General features: G+C 41.1%; 3 protein-coding genes across 3 annotated transcripts; 2 read left to right on the top strand and 1 right to left on the bottom strand.

Moving 5' to 3' along the window:
• Positions 1-1941: 1941 nt before the first annotated feature.
• Positions 1942-6666, bottom strand: LOC133320910 (27 kDa hemolymph protein). Its single transcript, XM_061530020.1, has 3 exons — positions 6516-6666; positions 5687-6447; positions 1942-2145 (listed from the first exon to the last, which is right to left on the bottom strand). The coding sequence occupies exons 1-3, from the start codon at positions 6664-6666 to the stop codon at positions 1942-1944; spliced, it is 1116 nt and encodes a 371-aa protein (XP_061386004.1).
• Positions 6667-8544: 1878 nt separating this feature from the next.
• LOC133320911 (uncharacterized) lies at positions 8545-10525 on the top strand. Its single transcript, XM_061530021.1, has 2 exons — positions 8545-8791; positions 9117-10525. The coding sequence occupies exons 1-2, from the start codon at positions 8545-8547 to the stop codon at positions 10523-10525; spliced, it is 1656 nt and encodes a 551-aa protein (XP_061386005.1).
• A 668-nt stretch (positions 10526-11193) lies between these two features.
• Positions 11194-12772, top strand: LOC133320912 (uncharacterized). Its single transcript, XM_061530022.1, has 2 exons — positions 11194-11320; positions 11382-12772. Exons 1-2 carry the CDS (start codon positions 11194-11196, stop codon positions 12770-12772), a joined length of 1518 nt encoding a protein of 505 aa, XP_061386006.1.
• The last annotated feature ends 930 nt before the right edge of the window (positions 12773-13702 follow it).

Genomic DNA, 13702 nt, shown 5'->3' on the forward strand with positions numbered 1-13702 from the left:
CCCTCTATCCGGCGAGCTAAGCTCGTTTGCAACAAAAGAACGACGTATGAAGTGCACGTGTATCGTAAGTAAACTATGCTGCAACTGTGCTCAGAGCTGTTGTTTTTTTTTGTTCTGGCAGCGAAGGATAATGCATTTCATTTTTCTTTGGTTGAAAGAAAGCAGCAGCGATGGCACAAAGCATCGCTAAGCCACACAGCTAAGCGAAACACAGTGAATCCCTACGCATGTGTTTGTAGCTGTGCATCCGAAAATAAATCGCTTAGTTTTCAGTGTATTTGGAAATCATGAAATATTTAAACTTGCATTGTGCTGAGTTGTGCACTAGAAACACAGAGAGATTTTTCATTTCCACTAATTCAGAGAGTATCAGCAATCACACACACAAACATACACATTTCGGCGTGCTTTAAACCGATCGGAAGGATTTCATTTCATTAGATACCAAAATAATCTGATCATGAAGTTGAAATGTTTTTCTAACTACATTTCAAATCAAAGTCTGAGTTTTAAGTGTACGCCCCCCAACTCAGATCTCCTACAACTGACGCAAATATCACGACAATGGGCATTCAAAAGAGTGAAATCTCGGTCAATGCAAAAAACCGTTGGTTTTATGAAAATAGGGAATTAAAGACCTTCCCAGTCATCCTCGAAGGAAACACATAAAAAGATGATTTATGGTCTGCATTTCTCATGGCAGACCAAGGAATACCAGAGAGAGGTAGAGAAGAAGAAGCTGCTGAACAGGGCATACACAGTAGTTGCCTCCCACACAAAGGCAACTTCAGCATTCCGCACATCAAAACGAGCCAAAATGAAGCACAACAACTGGGAAACAATTTATTACCGTCTTCACAGAAAACGAATTGATGGGCCAACGAAGAAGATGAGACGATGACACGGAATAACTTGACTAAAACGCAAAGTGATGACGAAGATGATAATGATGGGTGTGATGAGGGGTGTGAAGAAGATAATAGTGATTTAAGCGTCTGAAATCATAACTACCACATACAACAACCTGAAGAAGGAAAATTCATAATAAATTGAGTGATTTGTGAATGTTTTGATGGGCAATGCTAATGGCAAACTCGGGAGGCATTGGTGAGGCTCCAAGAGGAGTCCATTGGCACACAATCGAAATGAATTTTTGATAGGCAACACAAAATCACCATAAATATTATTATAGATTTGTGACCTCACCTGTCGGACCATCAAACATTTCGGATGTAAGACACCCCAGAGTTTTGCCAATAATAATTAATGATGTTTCCCCGGTTGGTAGTGTACACTGTAAAGTGTTCGTCAAACATTATTTATTGACATTTTATTTTCAGGGGCCTCTCGTGTATTACTGACTCATTCACACTTTTTGCGGAAAAATTCTCAGTTACTCAAGTGTTCACATCAGCCGAAATTTAATTCCAACCGATGGTTCATTGCACACACTACCCTGTAAGAGGCAAATTGCTAACTCATTGACTGGGACCCAAACATGAAGATGAGACTGATGGGTAATAATGTACTTAGGCGCTGATGTTTTCGAATTGAAAGGAATTTTAAATAAAAAATCAGCATTTTATTTGTTTTCCATTTTCGAACAATGATCTTACGTATGTATTTGTAGCTGCCAACTGTCAATTGTCGACATATTAAAGCAGTGTCGGGCGAACCATCGCACGCGTGCTCTCTCGCGGGAGTAAATATCACTATTCTCTCACACACATTCAACTGAACCAACTGAAAAACCATTGGCACACACACAAAGACAAATGCGTGAGAACCGATTTTTTTACGATCTGCCCATGCCTGTATTAAAGTTTTAAGTGTCGCAGTACTAAGCTGCTACCATCAGCTTAATTGAAGCATTATTGTCTGTCTGCTTTTCGTACATATGTGACTGGACCCCTTTTACCCCTTCTGGCACTAGACTATATTTCACATGGAGTCACAGGTGTTCGTTACAACAAACCACTTAGCAGTGCCCGCTTTCTCCGAGATGCATCCGGCAGAACAGTGGAAATCCTTTTGGAGTTGGTTGGTGTTGGCGACAACGACACTTGTCGTTGTCACCTCGACAGTAGTAAGAAAAGCCTTTATGTGGTTAATTTTAGACAGCTCTTTGTTGTTGCATTCTCGCATCTGGTGTTTTAAGCAATAACACACTTAACGTTGAATAGGAGATGTGTGTCGGGCAAGCTACAATGCAAAGGGACAACCAGTTGACGTTCATACATTCATTGAATGCCTTCAAAGGTGCCAAGAGCTGGAAGACAAAGTTTTTACTCAAGGGCTTTTTTGAATTACAATTTGTGTTGTCCTTTGGTCTGTTATAAATTAATTTACAGGCCAATCTTTAGTTTGAAAAGTTTGACCAATCAGCAAATGTCCAAGTACTTTGCTGTCGTTGCTGTTTGGCAATTAGCAAATGTTAAGTCCTAAAATTATTCTGTTGCCATTTTCCGGGTGTATTTTTTCGGAGTGTGTACTTGGTGATGAGGATAGAGAGGTTGTTTGTCCAACTCAAACCACAATAACCCCATGAACGAAATTGCCGATAATAGCAAGGCGAATCTATTCATAATATTCAATGACGAGTAGGCAATCAAACCACCAAGGATTACAAGACGAATTGGCTCTGAAATTGAAAAAGGGCAGCAGATATTTGACAAATTCACAAAAATATATATGTAAAGGGTGGACTGCAATAGTTTCTGAAAATTATTTGGTCTTCCTTCATTATTTGGTCTTCCTTCTTTTATTTTGTCTTCCTTCATGGTAAACTTTTCAGTCCACGCAACGATGGCGATTGTCCCAGTCAAAAGAAAATAACAACAACAACAACTTTGTAGCGTGACTGAAGTTTTTGCTTCAGTTTCTTCTCTGGGATTTGTAACGACAGATCGACCAGCCAATAAGTTTCAACTCGAGCCAGAGTTAGTTTTTGCCGGACATCTTAAAAGTTCTTGATTGCCAAGCGTATGACCAAGCAACGCCATGGTCAAATATTTGTGTGACTGCGGAGTTGAAGGCGAGATTGGCATTAAAATGTAAAAATGCAATTAGACACTAGACTAAGCGTTAAATTAAGAGCTGCCACAGACCACTGGCGAAGACAGCCGCCTGTGTAGATGAAGTTTTCTAGTGCGGCCAGTGAAGCGAATAAAATGCACAACTTTTATTTTTGCATTCGGCACGAATACTAATCGAATAAAGTAAAATGGGAAATCGAGAGAAATTTGAAATGTTTCTTTTGTCCTTCACTCGTCAATCGACCATAGAAGTTTATCATAAGTGGAAACTGACACTACAGGTAGCCTTCAGGGCTTTCCTCTGCCGCCAATTCAACCCCCATTGGTGCTGTAGGCTGTTGTCTTGAATAAATATGCTTTGTGTTTGTTCATTACGAGCGTAATGCAATTTCAGTTGAGCAACAACTTTTTTAATGAGCAGCTTCTATACCCGGCATTTGGCTGCCTGTCGTCGTTGTGTGCTTGTGTCGTCGTCACCATGACAACAGACAAAACACCAACTCAGACAAAGCTAGGCAGGGAGCTACCCCCAAGGAAGGAGGATAATCTTATCAGGGAATATTGTCGCACAGTTCAGAAAAAGGGAAACTATTTTAATGTATTTTTCGCCCGAACTGAAGGAAACATCCGACGTCTGGCAACGGAATGGGGTTTTAATTACAACAATGACGAGTTTTTGTCTGGGTTGCTGGCTTTTTTGCTGTACGCCGTAAATTAACTTTAGATTAGTTTGCAGAAATGTGTTTTTTATGATTTTATTTAAGTGTTTGTTTATGCAATCATGTCTTTCGTTGTTGGATGGGACGGCAGATGAACGGGCATGAAGTTGATATTCTTTAAGGAATGCTGAGTTGGATTATCCGGAATCGTAGTTCATGCGAATGATTTGGCCAAAAAAAACCAAGCATTAAGGCATTCATTGATGTGGTCAAATCTCTGAAGGTCGGACGATTTTTAATTGATATTTGAATAACTTATTGATGAGCATGTCTGCAACAAAATCTCAATTTCTAGGAAAATTGGACTTTTTGCCTTTTCAAGTAAAGCCAGCGATTTATAAATCTATATGGTCAGTATTCCAAAAATGTAGATAGACTGGACCTATTTGCAGTCATCTACATTGAATGTCAAAAGTGGCTGGCTTGCTTCGAACTTTATGGACGTCTCCAATCTAAATTTGGGGTTTAACGTTAAGTAGTATTGTATTGAAGATGTTCAACCATTTTGAAATATTACAAATTGGGCGGTTCCATTACATAGGGACTATGAACAATCGTGAATCAGTATTTTTGGTCTTTTTTTTCAGTAACATCTTAGAGACATTGGAAATTTGAGATGTAAATATGTATCTAAACCAGTGTTGAACAGAACTAAATTAAGAGTAAGTGTGTGAGAGCGTAACTGAGAGATCATCTGACGAAAAGAGAGAAAACTTGTTTAGCCATCACCGCTATCGTACTAGTTTGTGCATTAGTGATCTAAACCAACAAAAGTGTTTTGTCGGATTTCAAATCCAAACATATTAAAGAGACATAGGTATATATATATATATATTGACCACCTTTATATATCGATTTTCCTGTATATACATACATGTAAATGTACCTGTAACCCATTTTATTTTATTTACAAAAGGCCAACGAACTCTTATGCCAATTCCATTATTAAATTCTAATAAACTGTTCCCCATGGACGGACTTTGAATGTTACGGCCATAGAAATGTCTATTGTGGGGGCTTCCTCAGATTGCACAAGTCATCAAAAAGGTTGCTGCCATAAATCATGTCCTCTTCTCTGGGCATTCATAATAACTTGGTAATGAAGACAAAACGAGTTATTATGAACGTCTGGCAACCGCTTTCTTTGGAGTATTCCTTGAGCAGCTCTGAGACGTTTCGAGCATTTCTTTGTCGTCGTCATCCTCCTCCTCCTCCTCGTCATCATCACCATCATCATCATCATATGAATATTTAATGAGACTTTTATTGTTTTGTTCATGAGCGAACAAAGGGAGGGTTTTTCGGTTCGCTGTCGTGTCTGTTTGTTAATGTGGGTGTGTGAGTAAGTTTAGATAGGAGAAATGTGAAATGCTATGATCTCCAAAGAAAGGGATAGTGGCAATCTGCAACAAATGTTTTCCAATGTTGTGCGGAAAACCCTAAACCGTTCGATACTATTTGAATAAAATTTACCGTCATACCATCACAATAATCAGAACACACCTATGTCGGTAACCTTATATTTTTTATATCGATGAACAATTTAGACATTGGAAGAAAAATTTCATTTAGGATACCTATTTCTACATGTGTATCGTATATGCATTAACCCACCACTTTGATGAGTGTGGCCTTATCAGTTCCATAGTTCCATAAAACAAATATTGTTTCCAGTTACCAATTAGTGTTGCCCGCGTCCGATAAGATATGTGTCAATGGTCATTGTTTATGTTTATGGCCTGACTCATTCGCCAATGCTTTGAAGTTTCTGTCGAGCTATGAAAAGAATGGGATGTTGTCGATTTTGGGGTATAATAAATACTTTTGTTTTACTTAAATGTGAATATAGAACAGCGACAATAACAATTGAACCGCCTCGAAAGGGCGTCGGAGGGAATCACACAATTAAGAACTAAATTACTGGAATCATACGAAGTACTTGGCGTACACCGTTGATAAGAGGAGTCCCACAAAAGCGGTCCCAGTAATAGTCGGCATTGCAGAGGCAGAACTTTTGGGTTCCTTGAGAATGGATCGTGGCTTGGTTTTGCCTTCTAGGAAAGCCTTGCAGCTCGTCTCGTTTTTCACAAACTTAAACACTGATTCAGCCACGTTGGCGGGTGTAATCTCCTGACACTGCTCCAAATGGTGTATCGTGCACGCCTCGAATTTTGCCAGGTCCACACAGTGCTCTGGTTCCAAAGTGAAGTCGGGCAAGTTGAACAGATCTGTTACTTTGTTCTTGGGGGTGAATTCAGCGAACGATTTATTGGCACAGTGGGCGATGGCCTCCTTGTTCGCCTCCAGGCATTCGGGGCCGTCTTCGGCAACGAATAGAGCTATTTGGTCGCCACCGCGGGCACACATAAAGTTCAGCAGGCCGGACACGATGCGCATCATTACGGCATTCTGGGATTTCTCCTCCGGACTCAGACATGGTTGAATGACAGTATTGAATTCACGGAAACATTTTTCGGCTGCCGGTGCCTTCTGACAATGCTTATGGAATACGGTATCGAGTTCTCCTAATGGTCGGGCCTCCTCGATTTCTTGCTGCAAAGCTGTTAGATTGGCCAGGCCTGAGAGGCAAGCAACCAACAGGACACTGCCCTTTTCTACTTCCTGATATAGAGTGGAGTTGTCGACACCCGTAGCCTTTTTACACTTCTCCTTGAAGATTTTCTTCAGATCCTCTGCGAACGAAGACGAAAAACAAAGTGTTTAAAAATTAATTAACCAGAAAACGTACATAGAAGCTTACCTTCTGATAAACTGGCATTTCGGAACTGGGCCGGCATGAATTGTTTTTTCAACTGTTCGATTTGATCATTGGCCGCCACTTGTGCTTGGCTCATCAGGAGTACGCTCGTGAGGGCCACGGCCGCCACCAAAACCAAATGGAATCTCAACATATTTTAGTTCTCGTCTTTTTGGTAGAGCCCACACGCACACACCTTGAAACACTTGTTCCGACGTTTACAGTTATTTCCAGCGAAACCGTTGCTCGTTACTAGCAACGCCAAACTGTCCACGGCGTGAACGCAGAACCAACATTACTGCTGATCGCTGTTTGATAACTCGCCTTATCAGAGAGCCGTTTATCGGAAAGCTGACAACGCGAATAAACAATTTTATAACAAAAGACTTATCGGCAAATGATTGGAATTGGTGGTGGGGGCTCAAAGTACAGCCATCCTCTGCGGTTCCAATATTCCGTTTGGATAAAAGATGAGGGGGTGGTAAGAACTCCCAATTTTTGTAGCAAAATAGTTTATTAATGATTTTTATTATCCGTTGTCACATCCAGTGGAACTTGTCAGTAACCCGTCAGTGTCATCACTAAAATTACTAGCTAAATATGTAAAGAATAAAGCGAAAGAAAACATAACTTATGGAAGCACTATCGGGTTTCCCTCGATCGTTTAATGTTTTCTTGAATGGAAATGACAATCAGCCCGATCACAATTTTTGGTACAAATTTCATAGGTACCACACTAATATATCTGACCCTCCGACAGTCTCTCTTTATTGGTCCTGTCTGGAATTATTGGACAGATTATGGATTTTCGCTGTTGTGTGTTGTGAAGCAAATGTCCCATTTTTGTTATCGGTTCAACAATAGTTGTATATTATTTCCACATTTTTCCTTAGAATTGCACACAGTTCACCTGAATTGTCATACCATCCTCCAGAGTTGAGAACAATAAGCACGGGAAAATATTCCCGATCCCCAAAATATTTGACAAGATAAACACTATCTCGAATACAAGTTATTCGCCTAGATACCAAACAAACACATATATAGAATTGTTGAACCGCTGCAATCGGAGGTGTCGAAATAGACATGTCCCAACCATGTACAGCTACTTGATTACTTTCATTGCTTGACAGCGACTCGGTAATATTTTACATTTAACCTTTGAGCATTTATGTTTTTTTAATCGCCAGCAAACTTTCCCAATGCCATGATACTTTTAATTGATTCAAACTATTAGCTCGTTATCGATAGATGTGAAAGACTATTTTATACTTCGTGGTAAGGTACAATAATACCCGGTAGGACATAATGAGCTGTAGATATATTAAGCAAATATATGTATTAATCAAACACGGCATTGTGCCCATTAAAAACGCGAACAATAACTTAATCGTTTGGATAGTTTCTGGAAATCGATTCGGGAGTAACTTCTTGTTTTCTAGTACTCCCGATAGAAATTATCGTCGTATGTAAAAAAGTGTATCTTCATTTCATGTGCACAACTGCGGTGCAAAATGGAGATGCATTAACCAATACAAAAGTGCCATTAACACACCAATGACATTATCTACATATGATGGTACTTGTGATTTCAGCACTTCGGTGCCGAACATTGCTTGGCTTCGGGTAATATTGCGCATAGTTATAAAGTTCGGATTCGTTGATTAGGATTAGCAACCATATACCCTCGGGAATAATGTTTGTATGCAATTGCTACTAAGGTGGCAACACCCAATTCATTAGTTCTAATCGTCGAAAAGAAGCCCCAAAAAACTTATCTAGACCGGGTGTCAATTGGCACAACATCAACAACAAGGGCAAAGAATTCGTGGAACACAACAAGAATTATCGAATAGTGTTGGAATTGATAAGATGCCGAGCGCACGAACCTTGGCGTATTTTGAAATTTGTTCTACCTGATTTAGTTGTTATTTAGAACGCTAGTTGAATGGATTAATTTTGCATCTCAATGTGCGGAACCTAATACCTAATCAACGCCCGTGAGACAAAATACCGATACAAAACAGAGGCAATGGCGCCCAAATCGAAAATTTGTAAAATTCTTACACTTGCCCTCTTTGCGTGGCTGCTCATCATATTGCTGATGAATGTGTTCAACAGCGGTCACAGCTACTACTACAGCAGGATATTGCGTGGCCTCGAGAGTCAAGGGGCCGCAGAAATGGTCACATCGCGGAATCCAAAATTATCTGCACGAGCTGGAGGAATTGAACTGTCAGACGATGATGATGTCTTCCTGGAAAACAGTAACAATAGAGGTATGCGAATTCGGCATGTTATTTGAAGTATGCCGCAGAGCATACATCTGCTGTTAACTGGGTCTGTACTAAAACTATGTCAATATCGTAAATAAAATGTAATTGCTATCAAGTGGATGTTCATTTCTCGAAATGGGGTACCATGATGGAGTATGTAAATAGTAGGAATGCGGGAGTCCAATGTCCCAAGAAACTATCCATTCAAGATCTGTGTCATTTGTAAGAAGGCTGTAATGAGCTTTGACGCCAGCGGCCTTTTTACAAATCAACGATTTCACTTTTTAATATCTGAATTAGTTCGAATCGTCTATTCTGTGATTTTCAGAACCCTCGATCGATGAGTTGTTCGCACAATTCCAAAAGGAACTTCCGTATGTCCCATTCAGTTACGCGCGTCGCCATGAGAACCGGACAATGCGCAAAGCTCTTAACTGTGCCAATTTTCCAAGGTTGCAGTCGTTGCGCTTCTACAATAACTACTGGCAGACGTACAGTCGGGAAAACGTTACATTTCATTTGTATGGTGCGTATTACGACGAACGCGAAGATTTGCCCCAAGGGCCGGTTGTACGAATCCTTGGCCTCGTCAATCAGCTGAAGCCACCCTTTCCATCATCCTTCTGCCAAGTTTGGTATGAAAATGACAATGTTCCGGAATTACCTCCAATACATGAATATAAAATTATTTGGCGCTGGGGTGGCTCCCGCATGTTCTTCCCCGTTTTAATTACTTGTCCCTTGGCCAAGCCATCTGCAAATGTGACCGGAGGTGCTCGTATTCCCCAGGCGGTTTCCATCGTTGGTAATCAGTGTGACACCGCTCTAAATATTCTGAATGTGGTCTACAACAAACCCTCTGCAGTCGACGGGAAATCAACTTTTGCCGTGTGCGTAAAAGGTTTGGATTTTCCCTTTATTGATCTGTCTTCCCGGCTGGCTGAGTGGCTCGAGATGCAGCGCCTGCTGGGAGCAGCAAAAGTGTTCATGTACGAGATTGATGTGCACCCTAACGTCAAAACGCTTCTAAATTACTATGAGAAGGAGGGATTTGTCGAAGTTCGGCCAATCACATTGGTTGGCGGCGTTGTGGGGTTGCCCCACCTGCAACACTGGATTCTAAAATCTACACAATTTAACAAGCGCTTGAACGAGTTGGTGCCCTACAATGACTGCTTCTACCGCCATTTGTATGAGTACGAGTACATCGCCCTAGTCGATGTCGACGAAATTATAATGCCGCGCGGAGAACGGCGGTCGTGGCATGACATCGTCCAAGCATCCATGCCGTACAGAGAGTCGAAGAACTGTACGCAGGGGTTTGCTGCGCTATGCTTCCGTAACACCTACTTTCCATACAATCCCCGGCGATTCGTAATCGCCAACAGCACAGAGGACTACAGCACACCGCCAGGTAGCCCCACGAGTCCACCCTATATGTTCTTCTTGAATCATACGTACCGAACGAGTAACTATTCCCGCGTAGGTTATGCTACCAAATGCTTGCATCGGACATCCAAAGCAGTGACCCTGCACAATCACTACAGCCTGGAGTGGTTGAACGCTTGCAATCCATTCAATGTGCCGGAAGAACTTGCCCATTTGCAACACTACCACGATGAGCAGCCTAGCCCGAATTTCCGAGAAGTGATAGCCGATCATGGTATTGAGCGCTATCGAACCGCTTTGGTTGAACAGACGACGTCGGCATTGCGCAAAGCAGGTCTGGTGAAATAGGTCGCGCTAGTTGTCGTCGGAGATGATGTTACGCGAATCAGAGATGTACTAGCTTTAATATAATATTTATTAGTTTAACTTAAGAGAAAAATAAAACAATTGTTTATTCACATACAAACACAGACTTATATTTATTAGTTATAGCTTTGACCTGTTTATTTGTAACCAGACGGGGCAATCGTAGAGAACCCCAATTTGACTTTTTGAATTTTGATGGATTTATCTTTCATATGGAGAAAAAATACTGAAATACTGATATTTATTGAGAATTGGTGTAGTCAAGGCCAGTGTACCAATTGAATGAACATTTTTCGGTGGATCACAGAGCAGACGGTAAGGGGCGGTTAGACGCAAACGTCTTTCGTCGATGCTGTACCTACAGACGTAAATTCGTTATCAACCCACTATCAAAACATGTATTTCCAGGCTATCAAATTTGAACATCAATGCGTATACATCTGATTACGGAACATGCACTGGTATTTGACACAAACTATTTGACAGTACCGCGGCACACGGGACATTCAATGTTAGTGCAAAGATGACTCAGTATATCTTGGAAGGAGTCGCCGGTCAGACGTTCTCTGAGCAATCGTTGGACTATATAGACAATGTGGAATAGAAACAAGATTGTTGGTCGGATTTTCCTAAGCCTGTTGGTGATGAATATGGTGGTGTTTACGATGCTGAATCGCGAAACATTGCTGAAGAAATTCAACGAGGGCACCATAGGCGGGAAGACCAAATTGGTGCTAGCTAAAGTTAGAAAGCGTTTGGCCATTGATACAAGAAGTGGTAAGACTTTTCTCTGTCTCACTCTTTGCTTTGATACAATTTTCCGTGTAAACACTTTCAGGTCCAAACGCATCGCAAATACATGAAAATATTCGGCGGGAAATGCCGTTCCTGCCGATCGAATATGTCGACAACGTAAATTACAGCAAGCGTAATCTAAATAGTTCATGTGCGTGGTACCCCACTTTTCGTCAGATCCGAATTCGGAATGATTACTGGCAAGAGTATGACAATGGAAATGTCACAAATTTTATTTTCGGAGCCTACTTAGACCGACGGCCGAGTATCACACGTGGCAAACAAGTGGTTCGGATTTTGACCATGATGAACTACATATCTCCAAATGTCAGCGACTATCCAACCAGCTACTGTCAGCTGTGGTACGACGAACAGCCACAGCCGGTGATCACAAAGGTGGACACTATTCACAGCATTTGGTTGTACTTGTGGGGCCATGGATCTGGCCAGAATTACGCTCACTTTTTGAGCTGCAGCATTCCCCAGGAGTACAACACGTGGATACCAAAGTCTGTTTCGCTGGTGGCCTCGCCCTGTGACAAAGCAACCAACAACGTCAGGGTGTTCTATCAGCCATTAAAAGAAAACGAGAAGAAAAAGGGTTTTGCTGTCTGTATCAAAGGTTTGAATTATCCCCACGAGGACATGTCGTACCGCTTTGTAGAGTTTTTGGAAACGTTGCGTTCTCTAGGCGCCGAAAAGGTCACCATGTACAAACTGCAGGTGCATCCGAATACAACCAAGGTGCTGAACTATTATGAGCGGACGGGGTTCTTGGAGTATTTGCCATTCAGTTGGTCACTGGAGTTGAGCAATACGCCAGAGTATCGACATATGGCAATGTCAAAGAATTCCTACGCCAAAATCCTGCATGAATTGGTGCCATACAACGACTGTCTGTATCGCAACATGTATCGGTATCAGCATGTGGCCGTGATCGACACCGATGAATTGCCCATGCCAGTTGGCAATTTCTCAAATTGGAGCGACCTGATGGCGTTTGGGCAGACTATTCACACCACTAATTGTAAGCGATTTGCTAGTTTCTGTTTCCGTTGCATATACTTCCCCAAGTATGCGAATAAACCAGCCTACAATCGTGACATCCCAGAGTATTTCTACATGATGCAGCATGTATACCGAGTGCGTGAGCACATCCGACCCGATTGGGCAACCAAATGTCTTCACAACACAGACTGGGTGATAGCAGTTCACAACCATTTTCCGATGCACAATTCGAATGACGTGTGCCGAAGCTATTCGTTCGCTGCTGAAGTAGCCCAGCTTCAACATTATCGTGAACCACCGGTTAAGGCGACTCTGAACGACCCGGTAGTCGATACGAATCTATGGCGTTACAGGGATGAGGTCATAGAGAGGTCACTGAGCATATTTGAAGACCTGCATTTCTTCGAGGAAGTCGACAGTGAATAAAGGATGGCCTGAGAAGTTTAGCTGTTGCAACACTTCCTAGATAGTAAACGACAACAAAGCTGATTGGTCACAAGGGCACTTCTATAACTCCATGCGAATAATGAGTGTTTGTCCTAGAAAGTAGTTCGCTTTGTGGTAATCTTAACTTAATAAATAATAAATATATAAGTTTTCACTGAGTTTTATATGGCTGTAAATATCAGTCCTAAGAAATTAATAGGCATTAGTCTACGTCAGTAATAACACTGTTTATCTGAATTATTTGAAAAGTGAAATACATCACCACCGTTCTTATCACAGCCATCAATATGTGAAGTTAATATACATATAAGTGGTTATTTCTTTCTTGGAGAATTCACTCAGTCGCCCCCCCCCCTTACCCCACCTTACACTCCCTTGTTCAACTAGCCCAGTGTTGCTCCACCCTGGCACGTTTTCGTGAAAACAAGCCAGAAAAGCCCAGTTCTTCCATAAAGTAACCAGCAATGACGGATATTCTTGATTTTTATAGCTTACTAATTATTTGAATGCTTTACTCGAACAGATTAAAGCGCATCCGATGGAAAATAAAATTCGCTTTTTTAATTGCAATCGAAATAATGTCGATTTCATACAAAATTGAGTATTTGCTACTAATTCTCAAAGTGACTTTAATACATGAAACAAATAAGTTATCCCTTTATTTTCTGAGTTTTCTCTTTATTTTTCTGTTTGAGTTATTGTGGAATTGTTACCCTGCGTTTACAAGCGACACAACAGTCAAAGACAATTGAGATCAAGCATTAATTGTACAAAAGTTTAAAATGGTCTTTGTCCAGACAATCTGAAAAATAATTATTAAATCATGAATGCAGATATTAATTTTATCGCAACGGCATTATACAATTTTTCAATTTCTTCAATGTTGAATCCATTTCGGCCCATTTTTAT

This window comes from Musca vetustissima, unplaced genomic scaffold (genome assembly GCF_032173495.1).
Source record: "Musca vetustissima isolate MV318-11 ecotype Yass unplaced genomic scaffold, APGP_CSIRO_Mvet_v1 utg704, whole genome shotgun sequence".
Taxonomy (NCBI): domain Eukaryota; kingdom Metazoa; phylum Arthropoda; class Insecta; order Diptera; family Muscidae; genus Musca; species Musca vetustissima.

Bases quoted from the DNA above. Each gene is read 5' to 3' on its own strand.
- LOC133320910 (XM_061530020.1), bottom strand. From the start codon at position 6,666: ATGTTGAGATTCCATTTGGTTTTGGTGGCGGCCGTGGCCCTCACGAGC. The intron at 6,448-6,515 runs GTAAGCTTCTAT...CTTCGTTCGCAG, and splicing joins AAATGCCAGTTTATCAGAAG to AGGATCTGAAGAAAATCTTC. The intron at 2,146-5,686 runs GTATGATTCCAG...TTAAAACACCAG, and splicing joins CGGTGTACGCCAAGTACTTC to ATGCGAGAATGCAACAACAA.
- LOC133320911 (XM_061530021.1), top strand. From the start codon at position 8,545: ATGGCGCCCAAATCGAAAATTTGTAAAATTCTTACACTTGCCCTCTTT. The intron at 8,792-9,116 runs GTATGCGAATTC...TGTGATTTTCAG, and splicing joins GGAAAACAGTAACAATAGAG to AACCCTCGATCGATGAGTTG.
- LOC133320912 (XM_061530022.1), top strand. From the start codon at position 11,194: ATGGTGGTGTTTACGATGCTGAATCGCGAAACATTGCTGAAGAAATTC. The intron at 11,321-11,381 runs GTAAGACTTTTC...AAACACTTTCAG, and splicing joins GGCCATTGATACAAGAAGTG to GTCCAAACGCATCGCAAATA.